Source organism: Akebia trifoliata, chromosome 10, assembly GCF_017979445.1.
Source record: "Akebia trifoliata isolate Shusen 1 chromosome 10, ASM1797944v1, whole genome shotgun sequence".
NCBI classification, from domain to species: Eukaryota; Viridiplantae; Streptophyta; class Magnoliopsida; order Ranunculales; family Lardizabalaceae; genus Akebia; species Akebia trifoliata.
The window spans coordinates 6747097-6769141 of record NC_141384.1 but is presented as its reverse complement, the minus strand read 5'-3'; the positions used below and the strand labels follow the sequence as shown (position 1 = coordinate 6769141).

The 22045-nt window shown below is 35.1% G+C and overlaps 1 protein-coding gene across 2 annotated transcripts; it reads left to right on the top strand.

Moving 5' to 3' along the window:
• The first annotated feature begins 7863 nt into the window (after nucleotides 1–7863).
• On the top strand, nucleotides 7864–21832 carry PAP28 (purple acid phosphatase 28). 2 transcript variants are annotated; one of them, XM_086455664.1, is made up of 4 exons: nucleotides 7864–8241; nucleotides 8339–8486; nucleotides 19012–19439; nucleotides 21204–21832. In XM_086455664.1, exons 1-4 carry the CDS (start codon nucleotides 7963–7965, stop codon nucleotides 21663–21665), a joined length of 1317 nt encoding a protein of 438 aa, XP_086311790.1. In that variant the 5' UTR covers nucleotides 7864–7962; the 3' UTR covers nucleotides 21666–21832. The 2 variants fall into 2 exon arrangements, with proteins under 2 accessions (XP_086311790.1, XP_086311791.1); XM_086455665.1 differs by lacking the exon at nucleotides 21204–21832 and adding an exon at nucleotides 20827–21180 and having other exon boundaries at nucleotides 7865–8241.
• The last annotated feature ends 213 nt before the right edge of the window (nucleotides 21833–22045 follow it).

The following is a 22045-nucleotide window of genomic DNA, read 5'->3' as shown; positions in this document are numbered from 1 at the left end:
ACAAACATTTTGGCAAATATTTTTAAGTCGTCATATTTAACGCAAATGAACGGATCAGATTCTATTTCACTGTTTTATAAAATTATATATTAATTACAGCGTCGTCCCTCATTTTAAGCGTATTTAGTGCGACATCCCTCTTCCCTTTCAAACCGATCGAACGAGGGTTCTGTTCCTTTCTCCTCTGTCGAACCCTCTCTCATTCTCACTATCGAGTCTCTCTCTTTCTCTCTATCTCACTTACTCACTCACTCACTCTCTCTCTCTCTCTCTCATTCTCTCTATCTATCAGTTTGATGATCAGTGAATGAGCTTCAATTCCTTTGTAAATGCTCACAAGGATGATGGATGTACTAACAAAGGCCATGGAAATAGAGTTTAAGAAGCTAAAGAGAGAAGTAGCAACGAGAGAAAAGGAAGTAACATTGTCTAAAATGGAGGAAAACAAACAGAAAAGGGTGTCGAAAGCGAAAGGGTTTGAAAGAGAGTGAGAGTGAGAGAGAAGGGCGTCGAGAGAGAGAGTGAGTGAGTGAAAGAGAGAGAGAGAGAGAGAGAAAGAGGGGTTCTGTCGATAACAAGAGGGTTTGAGATAAAGAGAGTGAGTGAGAGAGAAGGGCATCGAGAGAAAGAGAAAACGGAGAGTTAAACTCTCTGATTTTTTTTTTTTTTATTTTAAAGAGAGAGGGATGGGGCACTAATTTTGGAAAACATTAAGGATGTCACTGTAATTATCGTATAACTTATAAGTTATACATTAAATCAAGTTTGAGCCGTCCGATCTCTCTATATCCGACAGTAGAAAAATGTTTGTCAAAATGTTTTGTGCCGAACGGGACCCATATATATATGGGTCCCGTTCCCAACCTAAGCTTTACCCTACACTTTAACAAATGTGTTTTGTCCTACGTTGGTTAGAAGTTTTGGAATAGGCTGATTTTTTGTGAGGATGATTTCTATGGTGAGGAGATCATCCTCATCAAAAATCAACTCATTCCAAAACTTCTAACCCCATTTAAAATGGTTTACAAAAAATCAACGGTCCACAATTTTTCAACTTGTAAACATGGGGCTAAAAGTTTCAGAATGGGCTGATTTTTGATGAGAATGATCTTCTAATCATAGAGATCATCCTCACCAAAAATTAGCCCATTCCAAAACTTCTAACCCATATAGGACAAAACATGTTTGTTAAAGTGTAGGGTAAAGCTTAGGGTGTTGAACATTTCCCTATATATATATATATATATGGGTCCCGTTCAATGGCTAACTTTTTGGCAAAACATTTATCAAAACATGAGTTAGAAGTTTTGGAATGGGCTGATTTTTGGTGAGGATGCCCATTCCAAAACTTCTAACCCCATAAAAAATAGTTTACAAAAAATGGACGGTCCATGATTTTTCAACTTGTAAACATGGGTTAGAAGTTTTGGAATGGGCATCCTCACCAAAAATCAGCCCATTCCAAAACTTCTAACTCATGTTTTGAAAAATGTTTTGCCAAAAAGTTGGCCATTGAACGCTACCCTATATATATATATATATATATATTAATTATTTTAAAACAACCAAACAAAATTCAAGATTTGGGTTGGTGAGTTTTATTCCATAAGAAACTTGTGGATGATAATTTTAGAAATGACATCAGACCATGACTTGTGGCAAGAATCGAAATCGAGCCCCAAGAACATGAAAAAACTTTCTGACCATCCGAGTCTGAAAGATATAAAACAATAAGAAACAACCTCAATGAAAACTTGGAGTCGGATCTTAAGAATAGAGAAGGGGAACAAATATTCGAACTCCAAAATATAAAGGGTCTAATGGGTAGAAAATCAAGGATTATGCTAGATACAAGCAACCTGTTATAAATATGATTCCATGAATCTACACATGATTAAAATGAAGTAAATTTAGATTAAGACTAAATATCTACAAATAAGAGAGGAAAGTAGTGCAAAAGGTATGCTTTTCTTTGATATAGAAGAAACTCTGCACATTTTTATACTTATTCTGACTAAGACATCGAAGAGGTTGTGTTGCAGACACACCCAGAAGTTTTGGAAGTACATAATCAATGCATAATTGCAAATCTCGAAGTAATCCAAGAAATTGTATCTACAATTTGGTGCTATCTACAAGAAACGATACAAAGAGAAACAACCAGCATGGGGAGGCCAAGGTGAGAAGGGACTGGGGAACCAACAAATCTTCCACCAGCAAATCTTCTCCTAACAAATCTTCCACCAGCAAATATTCTCCTAACAAATCTTCCACCAACAAACCTTCCACCAGTAGACACTTAGCCAACAAATCCTTCATTGGTTCCACGAGACCCAATGCAGGTAGTCCATCATATGTTGATTAAGATGATAACAGAGATGCAACAGGGCCTTTAACAACAAAGAGGCGAGACTTAAGCAATCAGTAGAAAGGATGATCAGTTAAGATAGATGCTTTCTAAAAGATCAAAAGCAAGGGAAGAGCTAAAGAATAAGGAGGAACAACAAAGTGAACCCCCGCATGATAGAACCAAGTGCACGGAACTCAAGTGAATTACGAATTCAATTAGAACACATGTACTCGAGGGGAGTTTGGAAGCTCAGAATCATGTCATAAGGAAAGTAAGATGGTTTTCAAGCTTAAAACCCTATGATCTCAACCCCAATTCAATTTTTGCTCATCTTCTCAACCAAGTAAAGTAAAAAAAATAAGGGATTGGGGAAAAACTTCATGTTCTGGTTCAAGATGAAATCGAAATGAATTTGCTTCATCTTCCTCCAAATCAAGTAAATTTCATCTTCTTCCTTCCTTCTTGAGATTTTTTTTTCTCTTTATTTTTTTCTTTTCTTTTTCATATTATATGTGATATGTATTCTAATTTCTAACTTTTAATGGTTAAGAGATGAAAAATATATTTTATTTTAATGGATTTGAACTTTTAAGACGATGGGTGAAGTAGATGGATTCGTGAAATAGGTTAGGATTTAGGGTATTTTTTATGGGTTGGGGTTTAATATATGTTTTTAAAAATCATGATTTGAAGTATGTGATTGTCTTATAGTTTAATTTTAGTTGAGAATTTGATTTTGTTAGAAAATAAGATATTTCCTTCTTTCCTCTTGAGATTCTTTTTCTCTTTATGCTTTTTTTTTTTCTTTTTAATATTATGTATGATGTGTGTTCTAATTTCTAATGATTAAGAGATGAAAAAATATGTGTTATTTTAATGGATTTGAACTTTGAAGATGACGGGTAAAGTAGATGGATTTGTGAGATGGGTTGGGGTTTAATGCATTTAAAAAAAAAAAAAACTATGATTTGAAGTGTGTGATAGAGTTATGATTTAATTTTATAATTGGAAAGAACATTTTTAGTTGAAAAATTGATTTTGCTAGGAAATAATATTTTTTAATAATAGTGGATAAACCTTGTTTGAAAAATGATTTTCCCAAATAAGGTATCATTATAGAGAATAATGTGTTGGAAGTTCTAATTTTTTACTACACGTGGCATCATTTCGTTGATTCTTTAGCAATATTATTTTTCATTGGTTGGATCATCAGACCGCAATGATCCCTATTTATCAATTATTTTCTTGTGTCACTTGTATCTTATTTATTAATTTTTTAGCAACTTGAAGTAATTGGATTAAAATTTAGAGACAATGTAGGGTATTCAAATTTTTAGAAAATTAAATGAAGTACTAACTCTTTCAATATATGGTTTTAGTATTAGTTTGGCCTACTCTTCATAAATGTATTGATTCTTATTTTAGACAACTCAATTTGCATGAACCCAATTAGGAAAAATCAAAATTTCTTAAATTGATTTCAATTAAAAACTTAAGCCTCTCAACGGGTCCGTATTACTACTTGGCATCATCTTCATGCATACATGCATACATGCATCATGTCATGCCCAACCTTATCCCTAATCCACTCTAGTTTCCTACCCACTCTCATGAACCAACCTGAGTCCATTCCTCATTAACCGATCCATTACCCATATTCTAACCGAAGTCCACTTTCTAACCCAAGCTAAGTTAATAACCAAAGTCCACTTCCTAACCCGATCAAAGTCTAAAACCAAGTCCACTTCCTAACCAAATTTGAGCCCAAGACAAAGTCCACCTTCTAACCCAAATTCAAATCCATTCTCTAAGTCCATTCTCAAAATCCAAAATTCATAATCCAAGTTCATTTTAAGCCCAACACCAAGTCCACTCTCTCACATCCCCTCAAAAGGTGACACATGTTGATCTCCTATAAGTCCTCAATACCCAAAATATTATCTAATTGGAGAGTCAACTCTCATTGTGAAAATTCAAGAATGCCCTTCCCAAAAAGGTTGCTCAAACAAAAAAATGTTATTTGGTCTTTGGTAATAATCCATAAAGTTGGGAGAACTTCCAATCATACCCTCAAAAGGTGAAAATTTTCAAGTACATATATGGAGTTTTCCCATTAGTCCATTTCAAATATATACATCCACCCTTACTTTATGAGTTATTTATAAATGAACCAATGTTTACTTTTCAACTACCATTTCACCTTTACACATGTACTCCTCTACTCATCCTTCCAAAAATATCTTTTGTTCTCTTACCTCTATTTACCAAAAAATCAAGGATCAAAGAATATTTTTTGGATTTCTTCACAAATGTCATCTTTACCCTCACACAAATGAAAAATTCAAAAGAAATAACCTAAATCTCAAGTCCATTTTCTTTATTTTTAGGGTTGGACCATTTTATTCCCAAAAGTCATTCAAAAACTATATAAATAGTCTCATTTTTCTTGAACAATTCATACTCTCAAACCCCATTTTTCTACCCCAAACTCTACCCAAATTTCTACTCACCTTAACCTTCTCTCTACTTAAGCTTCCATTCAAGAACTTTCACCCACCTTTCAACCTTCAAGCAACAAATTTCCTCCTCTCTATAACTATTTACTCTTAACTCAAGCACTTAACTCTCAAGGCTACTTCAAGACTCAAGCTCATTTGAAGAACTTTAAGAGATAAGGTGGGTGTAGTCTAGGTTGATTTTTTGGTTTGCATCATCTTTTCTATCCCTCTATTTTCTTTTTTATTTTTTTTTAATTCCTTAGGATATAATGCACACCCTCTCCCATCTCCGATAAGTTAGACTAAGGTTCGATTGAAATAGTGGGGGTTGAAGCCCTCTTTATCCTTTGCTATATATTTCATGCATTATGTTGTACACAATACACATACTCACACATGCATGACAGTGATGAAGAAATGTATCGCCCTCTTGATGGGGTGAAACACTAACTTTCTAGCCATGTATTCATGCATCAAGATTGTGGCCTCAAGGGAACTTCTTTATGGGGTCTATCTAGAAGTTCAAAATTAACATCCATGTCCATAAAAGTAATATGGCTACATAGGTCATCTTTTTTCCATGGGATATCTATAATGTCACATTGAGATCAAAACCCCCTTGTTTAAGGGAATATTTCACTCAATGCACATACAACCCCTTAGCATGCATTCTCATGCATTTATTTATTTATTTCCTTAAGTTTTACAAAAGAATGGTCAAGTAAGGTAACCACCTTTGGTGGAGAGGATGGGGTGCCAACTCCTTCCCCATCCTCTAACCGGACCTCCTTACCTAGATCTTAGGTAGACCTTGCATTTTCAAATAAATGAAAGTCACTACAATACCATAAAAAATAATTTTCATAAAAATCGATTCAGGTGCCCATTCACACCCATTTCCCAAAAAGAATGGTAGCGACTCCTAATAATGTATCATGGAGGTTCAAAGATGAACTTTCTCATGTCTACACTTATATTGATTAATTATTAATTTTACAACATATTTGATCTATATATTTGTTTGTAAATTATAGGATGCCTAGGGAAGAAGACATTGGTTATCAGCATGATACTTCATTTGAAGGAAATAAAAAAAAAGTAAAAGACAATTATTATGATAAAGTAATGAGTGAAAGCATTACATGCCTTAAAGAACCTTTGTCTTCTAAAATAGGAGAAATAGCAACTTGTGCAAAATATCCCCAAGATATATATCCTCTATAGCCAGTTATTTCATTTGTTAGGTTGCTATTTTCTTGGTTTTTGACCAAAATGATATTTGATTATATTAGTCATAGTAAGGATTTCACCCTTACTAGGGGTCCTTCGACCCACCTTGTGACATCTAAAACATGATCTTATACTTTAGGGTTGTAGAGGACAAAATTCTATGAATTTTGAAAAAAGTTAATTTTTCACCATTGAATTTAAATTTAAATTTTGGAGATAGGTGGAAGTTGGGTAGTCATCCATTTTCAAAATCTTAGATTGAGCCTAAAAGAAATCATTTTCTGATTTTTTGGATGAAATCGGGCTGTGGTGTTGATCAATCCTTGGTAAGATTTAGGGGAAATTAAAAAAAAAAAAACTTATTAAAAAAATATTTTCAAAAAAAGTAATAATTTTTTAGAATTTATCAAAATGAATCAAAATCAGCCCTTTAAGGGTCGATATATATATTTTAATTAATAAATTAAAATTTCGACCATTGAACGACCTTTTTTATTTAAAATTTCGACCATTAAATGACCTTTTTTTTTTTTAATTTAATTTATCTTTATAATTTCAAACTTTCAACCCTTATACCACCATTTAAAAATAAAAATAAAAACTTTTGACCCTTTAAGAGCCGTTTTTTTTAGTTTCAAAAAGTTAAAAAATTTTGACCCTTTACCCTTAAAGGGTCAAAATTTTTTATCCTTACAATTCACGCCACCGCCACTTTCTTTATCATTAATCTTATACCCTTTTTCTCTTAAAGATAAAACAATGAGATATATAGAAGAACACTAGAGCTACAAATGTTGTTCAAGAGCACCATTTTCAAAATCAAAAAGTTCTTCAAAAACACCCTTGAAAGTTTCAAATCTTTACTCTCTGGAGGGTACCAAAGACTACCCAAGATCCCTCCCTTCAACCCTTTCTCTTGTGGTTATGTTGGAAACTTCAAAACCCATCAAAGTTTTAGAGAGTTGGAAAATTTTTATTTAGATTTTATAACACAAATGGGAATGTGATCAAGAAAAGGTGAAGAAAGAAAATAAAAAGAAATCAATGAAGGAAAAAAAACCCATGAAAGATCACCAAGAGATTTACAATGGGAGTTTCATGAAGTTTGCAAAAGATGGTTTTTTACAAAATATGGGAGAAAAGAGAAGAAAGAATGAGAAGGACGATAGAAGTGGAGATGAAGATGAAATAATTAGAGAATGAGAAATTTACTTGGTGACACAAAAGTTGAAGGAGTTGGAGTTGATGGATGTTAGCAATGTGGATCATGTGTTGGACATAGAAGAGGTGCTTGACTATCATTCTCGCCTTTCTTGCCCATTCTATCTCGACATCGTTGATCGATTCTTGATGCAGATGTACTCTGAGTTTTTACAATCGATGAATTCTTAGTTTGCCCATTGATTTATTCTATCTTTCTTTTTTGAGTTGTTTGTATTTTTTTAAATCTTTGTGGACTTCTCTCCTTCCTGGATTTCTTGGTGTGTTAATGACAATGGTATGTGGTCTTTTTCTCCTTTTTTTTATTTGTGAACAATGCATTTTAATTTTTTTAAATGATTATTTAATGGTCAAAATTTTAATTTTTTAATTTTAAAAAATATCGATCTTTAAAGAGTCAGATTTTAATTTTTTTAATAAATTCTAGAAAATTATTATTATTTTTTTAAATAGGTTTGTCTTGATAATTTCCCTACGACTTACCATCTTTAGAAAGGAAGGAAATTGTTTCTCCTCTCAGTATAATAGTAACGATATTCATATTAAAAACAGGTGTGATGCTATAATTACTCAAAAAATTCATCTCTAAATCTGAACCACTGATGATACCATCCGATTCGAAAACACAAATCTTGATGATAATCCAACGGTGTTAACCTAGGGATGATGGTACAGGGTTTATGCTACAATTTTCCAGAGAAACTTCACCAATCAAATTCAGGTCAAACGCTCTGTATTGTGCCCGAACACACGATGGTTTCTGCGACAGAAACATGGACGCATCTCGTCTTCTTCTACATGTTCTTCATCTTAGCGATTCTCTACCTTCTTCAAACCCTAATTTTCCAGAAATTGATGTTAGGGCACGAAGACGTGATGATCAAGAGAAAGCCCGATCTTCCTCTACGATTCCGCTTCGATGGTACCTTTAAGATCCTTCAGGTTCGTCTTTCTACTTCTCATTCTTCATCTTCAAGTATTTTAGGGTTAGGGTTTCGGCTTTCGATGTTATAATTAGGGTTTCGGAATTTCTGTTTAGGTTGCAGATATGCATTATGGGAATGGTATTATGAGTAGATGCAGAGATGTTTTGGCATCTGAGTTTGAGTTTTGTTCCGATCTGAATACCACTCTGTTCGTTCGGAGGATGATCGAAGCCGAAAATCCCGATTTTATCGCTTTTACAGGTTTTGATTCGATCTTTGTCTCTTTTGAATGTTGAACTTTAAGCTATTAAAGACCTGTTTGGATCGCTATTTTGCTCCTGTAAATAGATTACTTTCTAATAGCTCTTTAAGTACATATAGTTGTATAAAAAAATGGGAAGCCAAACAGTATCAGTAGAAGAAAGGTTTAAAATTTTGTCTCGAGGCAATATTTAGGTCGAGAGAATAGTCGATACTCTCAATCATGGCTTTAAAACTCGGTTTCACGTCTCGTCCATGCCAGATACCAAGTTGTTTCGGATGAGTTTTCCGATACATTTGAGACGTCTTGTTCAAAAAATTGAAAAATGAGCGTGTGGTTTTATATCTCGTCTAAAAATTTGACTTGTCCGTCCGTCTCGTCAATGCCTGATACCGAGACGACTTGGGCGATACGTCTCGGTCTTGGACGAGTTTTGAAACCATGCCCTCAATGGATACATTCTTGAAACATTCAATGTTTCGTATTGGTCTTGGCCGATAACGATACTTATTGACCGACACATTCTGATTCGTTATTTTGAATCATGGGTAGAAGAATAGAGTCTTTTAAATTTCAAGATGGAATTACAATAAACCCAATTAAAGTTTACATAGAAAATAAAATTAAGAAATTCTGAGTACCAATAAACTCTATCTCATCTAATCTAATCCTAATCTTAAACTCATCTAATCCAATTTTAATCTTCCTAATAATGATTTGGTGTGTTACCATATCAATGTTATCAAATAGCATATGCTACTACCATATGTGGTTGCATATTTCAAAAAATACAGTAAAAATAATAAGAAAAAAAGGGAAAATGTTTAAAAAATCAGAAAAAATATAAGAAAATGAAAACATACCTATAACAATAGATTTGGATAGCACTCATTTTCCAAATTGCTTATATTTAGTCATTTTTAGCTACAAGAATAAAATAACTTAAGAAGCTAAACAATTAATAATATATAAACTATTAGCAAAATTGCGGAGGGGGAGTCTTTGGAGGAAAGTAATTGTGGATAAGTATGGGGTGAATGAGAATGGTTGGGAGAGTAGTCCGTCGCAAAGTACGTTGGGGTGTGGGGTGTGGAAGGGTATCCTTAGAAGACTCCCAGTTTTTAAGAAGATAGTGAAATGTAAGGTGGGGAGGGGGAGTAAGGTGAGATTTTGGGAGGACTGGTGGTGTGGGAACGAACCTCTTAAGAATTCCTTCTCGGATCTTTTTGATGTGTCGCTAAAAAAAAATCAAGTTATTTCTTGCTTTAAACATCTGGATAATGGGGTGATTAATTGGGATTTCAATTTTAGAAGAACTTTTAATGATTGGAGGTGGATACTCTTGGGAGATTAATTCTTTTGGTGGAGAGCAGTATCACAGAGACTTTCTCGGAAGATCAAAGATTGTGGGGAGGTACTGGGGATTGGAAGTTTACAGTTAAATCCTTGTATGACGGTATTACTCCAAGTAGTTCAACGACCTTACCCCACTTTTTTGTGTGGGGTGGGAAGATTCCTTCTAAAATTTCAACTTTTCTTTGGTTGGTGACTTTAGGGAGTCTCGCAACTATGGACCAGTTAATCAGAAGAGGTTTTATTTCGCCGAATCAGTGTTGTATGTGCAAGTTTCAGGCGGAAACGGCGGACCACTTATTCATTGCAAGGTGGCTCACTACATTTGGTCTCATTTCTTATCTTTGTTTGGCTTAGTGGGTTGCTTCCCTAGATCAGTTAAGTTGGTTCTAGATCTTTGGTTGGTGTGGGGAGGTTTTTTCTTGTCTTCAAAACGGATTCTTTGGTTCTTGGTTCCGTTCGCAATTTGCTGGAGTATTTGGAAAGAGCATAATCGTCACATTTTTTAGGGGAAAAAGTTTACGCTGAAAGGATTAGTGCTTTCTATTTTGGAATTCATGTTCTGTTGGAGCAAACTTTATAAGGAATTTAAGGGGGTCTTCTTTGAAGATTTCGTTGTTAGATGGGATAGGGTTTGCTCTCTATCGAGAGAGTAACTTGTGTTTGTTTTCGTTTGTTGTTTGCTTTTCTTTTGTCTTGTTTCTTTTTGTTTTGGGTTGGTCCCCTCGACCCCCTTTGTTTTCTTCTTTCAATAAATTTATCTTTATCGATAAAAAAAATAATATATAAAATATTCATGATACTAAGGTGGCCTACTTTAATTATCAAGTTATAGTGTTAGATAATTAAAGTGGACTCTGCTTTAATAGTTTAATCATTGGATACTATGATCTTATGTTATAATACATAAAATCAATATTTTGAAAATATAAAGTAAAAAATAAAACTTAAAGAGAATATATGTGAGTGAAAGAATAAAAGAAATAGTTTAGAATAATGCAAGAATAGGGTAGTTTGTAGGAGAAGATAGATTAAAAAAATTTGAATTTTATGTCCTAATAGTCAAATCTTTGCCCATTGGAGTAATATGCCATCGCATATGCCACCGTATATTACAATATGCGATTGCATATGCCACGGCATACTTTTGTAGGCTATGACATAATGAACCAGAAATCATAAATCGCATATGCCATCGTGGCATATGTGATTTACTCATAAAAAATAGCATATGCGATCGCATTTGACGACACTGCACTATACACCTTACTACAATAGATAATAATCTAATACCCTATTATCCTCTCTCAAACTTATGGTGATAGACGATCATTATGGGATTGTTGAAAGTAATAATCTTGTAGAGCTTGATTGTTGGTGACGAGTCTTTAGCCGTCCCTGTCTTGGAAGATAAGTTATTGAAAAATGAACCACGACGAAGTCTCGAGATAAATACTTAACCAATGATCATGTAAATTGATTAAAATCAATTCAAATATGAACGGACAAAAAAAATAAGATTCGAGGATCTCTTTTGGACCTTAAAATGGGCTCAATATATGTTTCATTGTGGGCTCGATTGTTGGAAATGCCTCTTTTGGATTTTAGATGGCCTCACTATGGCTTCATGTCAATTCAATTATTAACCTCAATTTTGGGCTTTCTTTAGTTCACATTTTTTTTGTTATTATATAAAAGGGACTTAATGTTGGAGTGTTGTGTTATCTGCCTTTGCTCCCAGGTGTCACGTGCTCACATAACGTGCTCCAGTTCGACTTGTGACCCTCTTATATTCATAGTTGCACCTCTCCCCCATCAGATCGGTCTTCTGGGGTAAATTGTTGTCAACACTTAACCCTATGGACTTGAGACAATTTGAACTCGGGCTTCTATAATGGATTGGACTTGATGATAGTTTATACTTGGAGATCTATTTGGGCCGATTTGGACTAATGGTTCAATAGTAACCTCTCCGTCATTGATGTAGATGACAAGCTCTGGTTCATAAAGTGGTTGATGAGTGTATCGTGAGTGGCGATGATGGTTGGTGAGTGGGTACATTAGTGTAGTGGCGAAGAGGAGTAAGAGGATGCTACAAATGGAGAGTAAGTATAGATTTTTTTATTTTTTTATAGTGAGGAGAGGTTTGAGCTGGATGAGGTTGGGTTTTTGAATGATGCAATTGTAATTTGATGTTGGTAAGCTATTTGACAAAAATCCTCTTAGGCAAGGTGATCAAGATGATAATTTAAATGTAGTTACATGAGGATGTGGAGATATTGTTTGTTAAATGTGATTGGCAGTGAAGTTCGATAGAACGATGATGATGGTCGTGGATCAAAAACATTGGTGATTGAGTCCATGCAATGGTTATGGAAAAGTAAGAAGATGTAGATTAAATGGTGGAATATTTGGAAGGATAAATTGGAGTTTGGCTTGGTGGATGGCGATGATGCCATCCACCAGAAAGATGGTGTACCAAGAAAGACGATTAGTAAAGGATAGGTTGTTGGATGACCAGCTTTGATACCATGTAGAAGAATAGAGTTAAGTGAATTTATTGATTTATTTACAATAATCCTATTATGGTTAATAGCTAATAACAATTGGAAATCCTAAGCAGAAATAAACTCATCTCATCTCATCTCATCTATTCCTAATCTTAAACTAATATGCTCCAGTCGTTATCTTCATGAAAATGATTTGGTATATAATTGTACAATTTACTACAACACATCATACATAATTCTCTATTATACACTAGTAAGGGCTTGTTTGGATTGCCATTTTGCACCCGCAAAAAATATTACTTTTTAACAGCTCTTTAAGTACAAATATCTGGAAAAAAAAATGGGATGCTAACTAGGCCTTAAGTTTACACTACTTAGCTTACCTTTATGTTATTTGTGTTGACTTCATTTTGTCTTCTTATCTTTCTTGAAAGACTTGAGATAAATTGGAATACCTGCATGTTTATAATATTGATATTTGGTTAAACTATTATTAAATAGAAAACAAATTGGTTACATTTAGTTACATAACTTCTCTAACCACATGATCTAATCTTTAGGGAATATGATTCTGTACTTTTCAATACTCTTGAATACAATGCAACATAACTAATTCTCTAATACCCTACTGCAAATACGTGCAATTGATTACATGATATGAAGGCCATTGATTTATGACTTGATTGTTGATGGATATCTAAAAACATTGATTGTGCTTGTTGAAGATCACCATTGTTTCGTTAATGAATTTGATTGCCAATTATGTGCTGAGAGGATGAAAAGGTCCTCTTGATTGTTGTCTGAGAAAGATAGATGATGTGCCCATGTGTGTAAAGATAATGAGCATCTTGCTCAACTTAGATAGGCCTTGATTGGGTCAAGATCAGTTTAGATTTGACTGAAATCAGGCAAATGTTTATTCGTAAATGATTTGATAATCAATTGTTCTCCAATGGACTAATAAACGGGTTCAATGTCGATTTTTTTGCTCGATCATTGACAATGGTCTCTGTAGACCTTTACATAAGAATGGGCCTCAATGGACCAAATGATGCTTTGAGCATTACCCATAAGCAATGTTTTTTTTACATAAATAAAGGAAGAAAGAAATTAGGCAAAAATTATATGGGCTAAAGGAAAGGATTTGGACCATTAATGGGTTGGACACTAACAAGTAGGCAAAATTAGATTTTGAAGTAGAAACGGGTTAAACCTAAAAGACTCGTGAAGAAAGAGGGTAGGTGCATATGAATGCTTGTGGAGAATGAACTAATGGGGTGATTTTGTGGGACTAATGGGCTTATGTTACTTTACGATTGAATGGAATTGGGAAAAGGACAAATGGATTGGAAGACTTGCCTACTAGATTTGTTTACAAAAAGAAAAGAACAAATATGAGGCTTCAAACCCTCTCAAGATAATGACAATATTTGAAATCTAAGAACAACCGGAATCGGTGGTAAAACAACGATCACAAGGTTAATAATGAAAAACGACAACATAACTTCTATGACTGTGGCAGGAGTTTCAATAGAGATAATGGCTTGCAAGCAAGGTGTTTTACTCTCTCTCTCTCTCTCTCTCTTTCACAGCATCTCTTCAACATCTGCAGTGACAGATGTATATCTTTTGACAAATAGCAACAGTATGAAGAATGACACAAAAAAGTGGAGAAACGGTATAACGTTGGTGGACATGGCTCTCTTTCTTCATTTTTTATTTTTTTTATTTTTTTATGGAGATGATTTTGGACTTGATCCCAGTAGAGAACCAAAGAGAAAGAGAAAAGAAAAAAAAATGGGGTTGGATGGATCACACAACCCTGTAAATGACATGCTCGATAAAATGCTTATCACAAAGAAGTTGTGGATGGTTGTTGTGATGTGTAGTGGGATGGTAGGTGCGCATGAGCCGTTTGATAAAATGTCCAATAAGAAGTTAAAAAAAAGAATAGTTGGGTATTTCAATGGCTATGACAAGGGAAGGGTCCAATCAGTGGGTTGAATTCATGTTTTGAAAATGGACTTGATATTTGGGGAAAATGAGGATGACTGTGGACACGGATAAGGGAAAGAATAAATTTGAGTTGGTCAGACGACAATGATGTCGTCTATCCAAGGACTCCAAGATCTTTAACACTTAGATCATGTGTTTTGAGATTTATCAGGGAAAGAATAATGGCTATGACAAGGGAGGGTCCAATTAGTGGGTTGAAATCATGTTTTGAAAATGGACTTGATATTTGGGGAAAATGAGGATGACTGTGGACGTGGATACAAGAAAAAATAAATTTGAGTTGGATAGACGACAATGATGTCATATATCAAAGGACTTCAAGATCTTTAACACTTAGATCATGTGTTATGTGATCTATTTCCCACAAGTATCGCCCATGTCTCTCTAGTCCTATTCATCAACAGAACTACCTCACCACCCCTTGTTTATCCCTAAAAGTTTGAGAAATGTGAGATATGTTTCCATTGTATTTTACATACATAATTCACAAGTTGATTGGGTCCAACAAATCTTTGTTTGGGTTTAATTATTGTTAAATCCTAGCCCACTTAATCCTGTTAAAGGCCAATCATGATTTTGCCCAATTGTTGATGTCTAACTCTTTAATTTTAGTCCAAGTCTTCTCATTTGTCCCAATTTGAGTTACTAGTGTATGTTCAGCCACTAGTTTCATATCTAGTGGGCCCAATGCCCAATTGATCGCTATCTTTATTTGTGTAAAAAAAGAGTGGACAGAATTTCACCACTATTGCTTTTGGGAATCACAAATAAACCCAAAGCCCTATTGGCTCAAGATGTGCCCAATCTTTTTAAAGGTCTATAGAGGCCATTGCCAATGATCAAGCACATGTAAGAGTCGACAGTGAACTTGTTTATTAGTCCATTAGAGATCTTGCTTATCCGAATCTTTTCGGATTAACAATCCATTAGGTTTCAGTCTAAGCTTAAATCGACAATTGGCCCAATCTAGGCTCATCTAGGTAATCGAACCTGCGTCTTCTCCTTGGCACAGAGTGAGTGCATCGCTCCTTGTCTATTTTCTCTCACTTTCTTTCTTTCTACATATCAAATCTAGCCTAAATTGAATGAGCGAAATGCTCCTCAGCTTTTATACAAATGGGCATATCATCCATCTTTCTTAGACAACAATCAAGAAGGCCTCTTTATCTCATTGACGTACAATTGATAATCAGATTCGTCAATAATTCGATGGTTATCTTCAACAAACACAATCAAGGGTATTGATATTATGTAATCAATCGAACGTTCCTTATTCAAAGGCACATGACTAAGGAACATTCGGGGGGGGGGGGGTATTAAGAGTATTAGGATAGTATGTATTGTATGATGGTGTACCTTGATGCATTTTGATCATTATCTTAGGATTAGTTAATGTAGTTATGCGGTTATGTAACTACTTGTGTGGCCTACCCTTATTAATAGAATCTCAGTTGGGTCTGTTTGGCTGCTACCAAAATCATTTTACGTATCCTGAATTGAATTTTCCTTGACCTTGTACTAGTAATCTTGAGCCAGATTAACTTTCATGTTGTTTGTTTAACATTAATCTTGATATGGGTTTGGTCTACATGTTTGTGTGACATTGATGCATGTCTATTATGACCAAACTTGAATTTAATATTAAATTGTAAATCAAAATAAATATGACTAAATTATAACTGAAAGTAAGTAATATTTCCTCATAATTTAAAGAATATACCGCTCATGGCATAAATCATATTTTGAAAAAAAAATGCCAAAAAATCTTGACCCGAGGTGGTATTTTTTTTGAAATTTCGATATCAACATTCCTTTGGCATTCAATCTAGTTTTAGGATGATGTCATAAAGTGCTGACGGAAATATTTCTTGACGTAGTTGTGAAATTGTTTAGTTTTAAATCATATATATATATATATATATATATATATAATATATATATATATATATTGAAACACAACTAATGTCCATTCTAAAATCAAAATGATTTTTTATGAAATTATAATTGAAACCTACAGAAATTGGAAATGACAAAGAAGCTCAAGTGAACATGTTTGAGACTTTCAAAAGAAATCTTACTTTTGAAAATAATAATTTGGATGGATTAGTGTGAGAAAATTGAGCTTAGCAAAGTAGAGGAGAAACACTTTCTTTACTAACAAGGACCTTGAGCTCAAATGGATTACCAAATTGGCAATCCAACACTACATCCCTCTAGATTTTATTAAAAAGCTCATATCTAAAAAACTAAAATTCAAAAAATTATTTGTTTTGGCTTCATCCAAGGTTTTCAAAATGGATGGCTACTGAATTCCCAAATTTAAAATTAAAATTTTAATGGTGCAAAGTATTTGTTTTAAAGTTCATAGAATTTTGCCCTTTAAATCCATGGGGCATAGAATCATGTTTTTGGATGCCACAAAGTGAACTCAATCTTACTAAGTTAGTAAGATGTGCAATCTTACTAAGTTAGTAAGGCTAGTATTACTCATATATATATATATATATATATATATATATATATATAGAGAGAGAGAGAGAGGAGAGAGAGAGAGAGAGAGAGAGAGAGAGAGAGAGAGAGAGAGAGAGAGAGAGGTGTTGAGAGGCAGTTATATTATGATGGGAAAGTGGAATCCCGTGTGTTGAGTGGGATTCCACTTTCTCGGTTTTTAGTGTTACACAAATCCTATGTGGGTGCTATTTTATTTAATATTTAAAAAATCTTGAGACAAACTCTAAAATAGTGAGTTAATCCATTCCTAGGATAGTATAGTTTATACCGGGTGACAAACACGGCCGTTGAGATTAACATTATCCGAGTTCTCCACTTCATTTCAAACTCTCTCAGTTATTCAATTACATTGAAAGTTTTTCATTTCTTTGCATGACTCCATTAGTGTATAAATGTCTGAAAGATTAAATTGGAGTGAATTAAACTATTGAATCACATGTGAGTTGATCAATCAATTATTATGTTAAAAATATGGGGAATTTAGAACAAAAGTCCACTCGTTGCGTGGTTATGGTTATGTGATTGTTGTGGTCTTTACTGTAATTACTTAGGTTGCAGCTGTTGTTGGATTAATCTGTTGTGGGAGGACTTCAACTGAAGTTTAGTTCCTTGTTGGTTATATCCAACTAAGTGTATAATTGATTAACTAATCATTGTTGATTTGAGCTGCTCTGAGATGGTCTGCTAGTAACTAAGGGTATGTTTTGATGGGAAGTTGGAGTTGAACTTTTGTTTTTGTTTTTGAGAGCCAAACTTTTATTGATAGGAAAAGGGGCAAAAATAGGAGGCCAAGATAGCCACCCCACAGGGAAACAAAAACAAAGAATAAAGAAGAAGAGGAGACTAGGTGAGACTCCACTCAATAAAAAAAGAAGAGACTAGTTGGATTTGAATTCTTGATAGTTTATTTTGCCAATGGGAATAGGAACCTACCTTGAAATTTGAAAATAAGTCAAAGACCTTGATAATTGAAAAAGTGTATTTTTTGTAAGAAAATGTCATCTTCCTTGGAAAGAAGAGGGAGGGAGGTAGAATTCTCATCGCTGGTTGCGAGGTCGGGTGAGATTGTCTGATTGAAGATCTGAAGATTGCGACACAGAGTACCTGAGAACAAGCTCAACATATAGGGATAAAGAGAGTAGAGTTGTTCAAGTAGAACGGTTTGTTTCTCTGGTTGTACGATGGAAGGAATGGGAGAAAATTTGGCCTAGGGTGAGTTGTCTACTCACTTATAAGTTATAAGAGCGACTCCAAGGGGAAACTCCATAAGGGCTGGCCATCCCATCATGGATAACCATTTTGGATGTTTAAGGGGTTTGCACTCCAACCGTGCTATCCAAAATGCTTATCCGTAAATATATTTTCAATTCTACCCAAAATGGAGATGGTGACTGCATTGGAGACCCTAAAATCCAAAATGGCAGTTGGGGGATGAAATTTTTCGGAGCCAAAAAGTAGAGATCCCAAATCTCATCCTCCATTTGGAGTTTGAAAACTTGATTCTCCAAAATGGAATAGGAGATGACGACTGTGTTGGAGACCTTCAAATGGGTTTGGCACTCCAAAACGGCAGTTGAGAGGGCATGGCGACTGGGATGGAGTATGCATTGGAAATGCTCTGAGTTATATCTGTTCTCTTTTAGGTAGAGAGTTATAACTCTTTGAAAAATGAGAGTTATGAAGAGTTGGAGAGTTACAACTTTCTGAAGTTTGGCATTCCAAAAACGCACAGGTGGCAACTTCTTTGAGTTGCCAACTTTCACCTCCCAACTCCTTGTTTCCAAACGGTCCTGGAGTGAAATTTTCATTGTGCTTTAGGGATGACGTGTTCTCTTTTCTATTTCTCATAGATTGTGATGAGGTTAGAGAAACCTTTTTCAGTAAATATTGTGATTTGATACTTAGATGCCCCTTTTTATGTCCTTCGGAGAAATTTCAAGAGAGCTTTTATATTTTTTATTCAGAACCCTTTGTTAGAAATATGTTGACAAGTAGGAGGCATCTTACAAGTAAATCCTAAGACTCTTCATTATAGCAATCTCTTTATTTTCCATTTATTCCTTAAATTTCTCTTTATGTTTTAGCAAAACTCAGAAATTTCTGAAGAAGATATTTACTTACTTTCGTTATCTAGGAGATAATATATTTGGGCCAAGCACAGCTGATGCAGCTGAATCTCTCATTGGAGCCTTTAGTCCTGCCATGGAGTCTAAACTTCCTTGGGCAGCAATTTTGGGTAACCACGACCAAGAATCTACAATGACCCGAGAAGAACTGATGTCCTTCATCTCCCTTCTGGATTATTCAGTCTCTCAGGTCAATCCATATACAAACGATACTTCTGATGTTACCAAAGGAGTTGTGGAGGCAGATATTGATGGGTTTGGGAATTATAATCTCAGAGTACAGGGGGCTTTGGGTTCAGAATTGGCCAACACCAGCATACTCAATCTCTTCTTTCTCGACAGCGGAGACAGGGCTACCGTCGAGGGGATTCGCACATATGGATGGATCAAGGAATCTCAACTTCGTTGGCTTCGTAGTGTATCTGAAGGGTTTCAGGTATAACAGAACACTGCAATTAATTCTATTTTTGAAATTGTTTGTAAACATCATACTAGCATGACGCAGCATGTTGCAGACAGAATAAGTCCCACTCATCAATACTTCCCATCTAGAAAACGGGTTCGATGCGAGCTCCTAGCTGAAGAAAAGAACAAAACTATGCAATGTATGAAGAGGCTGACAAGTTATCGGTGGCACAAATGTAATGTTTTCATAAACAAAAAGTGTATGATGTAGGGCTGCAAATTGGGCGGGTGGGCTGAAGCTCAACCCGGTTGATGGTTGAGCTTGGGATGAGTTATGAAGAACATGAGTTGAGCCTGGGTTAGAATAACTCAACCTGACCTTAATTCCGGTTGGGCTCGGGTTGAGGGTTCAGGCAACCTAGCTCAACCACCCAAGGCTTTATAATAATATATACATTTTTTTATATTAATTATATATTTTATTTATTTTTAGGTGTTTTTTAATTATTTCTTGTTTAAGATATTAAAGTTTTATTTATATTAATTGTATGTCTTGTTTAAAACATAAAATTTCTTTACTAATCAAAACAAAATTTGGCTTGTTAAATGAGCCCAACCTGCTGAAGACCGCCTAACTCGGGCTAACCTGAGTTTAGAAGCTCAAGCTTCGGTTAATGAGTTTAGGCTCAATACTTGGGTTGAGGGCTCTGCCACTAGAGTTGAGCCTGGGTTTACCCTTCAACTTGCTTAGGTTGCAGCTCTAGTTTGAAGTTCTCCTGAAAATGTCTTGTTGCACACACTTAATTGGACCCACGCACCCCATTATATTCAAACCATCTCTTGTTAAACCTATAAACCAAGAAAAGAAGAAAGGAAATACATAAATGGTAGATTTGAGTTAAAAAAAAAGATCCAAACTATGATTAGGAATCGACCATGAAGAGCTATAAGATTTAATGACGAAGTGACTAAAGTTGAGTATTTATATACCAAGATCTCCACTTACAGGTTTAGCAGACCCAAAACGTATTCCACAAGATATAAATATCAAGCTTTTTGTGTTTAGGGTTACAGTCAATTTGTGATTGTGATGACTTAATGTTCACAGCATGCTTAGCATTAGCTTCTTATCCGAGGAGCTTGCATTAAACTCAGACTGTTCCATATAGTAGTTTCTTCAAAATCAACCTGATTTAGTGATCTTAACCGTCCAATCTATATATTATTCTTATGGTTGGCCAGAAAGGAGTGGATTCTCTGCTAACAAATGAGGTTTTAAGTTAAATCAAAAGCATACGGCCACATGTATGAAAAGTGTAACTGTTGGTGAGATACCAAAGAAAATTTGAATATTTTACTTTGAGGACACTTGGCCATTTAGTATGATTTAACAGTTTTAACGTCCTCATTGTTAACAGGAAATCCCTACTCTGCAAGAAAATGTCACAAACAGTCCAGAGAGCTAATTTTGGCACACTACGGCTCTCAGGGGTTAGGAAAGATATGAGAACTCAAACCTTCTTCGCACTCGTTTAGAGCTGGGGAGAGGTTGAACAACTCATTCAAGCTGACATTATGAGTTGCTTTGAGAATCTCTCAATCTCCAAGACTTTCTTTCGGTCTTTCATTAATATATTGGCTCTCAAGACTGTAGAGTAGTGAGCTAAGAATTCCCCTTTGTGGACTATTTGCATTGTCATGCTCATTGGTGTCTGTTGTTTTGATTCTAAAAAAAAAAGGCCTTTTTTCCCGCATTTAGATTTCATTAACGTGTTGCAGGTCCACACAATGACAGGCACATAAGCATGACCAAGATCTAAATCTAATGTATGGCCTTGCCACAATCCCATCACTGACATTCTTCCATATCCCGATCCCTGAAGTCCGAGACCTCTGGTTTAAAGAAATAGTGGGTCAGTTTCAGGAGGGAGTCGCTTGTTCTTCTGTTAACTCTGGGGTCCTGCAGACCCTTGTGTCAATGGGACATGTGAAAGCTGTTTTCATCGGCCACGATCACACCAATGATTTCTGTGGGAATCTCAATGGCATATGGTTTTGCTACGGTGGAGGGTCCGGTTACCATGGTTATGGTAGAGCGGGGTGGTCAAGGAGGGCTAGGGTTATATTGACCGAGCTCGAGAAAGGGAAGAAGGCTTGGATGGGAGTGAGGAGTATCAAGACGTGGAAGCGCCTTGATGATGAAAACTTGAGCAAGATCGATGTACAAGACTTGTGGGACCAAAGGTCATCAAGCTGACTCTGATCGCTGGTACGATGATTCTTCACTCTCCTTTTGTGTTGTAGATTCTGTTCTGTAAACTTGAATTGAAACTGAAATTTACTCTCGTTTGTGTATATATATTGTTTTGATAGTTCTGTAAACTTTGGTGAAGGTTGTACCTTAATGGTTAAATTATTCCTTTAGAGGTGTCGCTTCCTCTCCCAAACCCCATAATCACAATTTTGGTAGAACTGATTCCATAAAAGTATTCTGATTGAAAGCAGAGCTTCCCCAAACAAATGCTTAATGCTTTAAGATATTTGTATAATTCAATTCCCTTCACTAATCTGTCATTAATTCTTCACTCTCAATCTCCTCCATTGAATTTTCTTAAATTTATTACAATTGATTATATA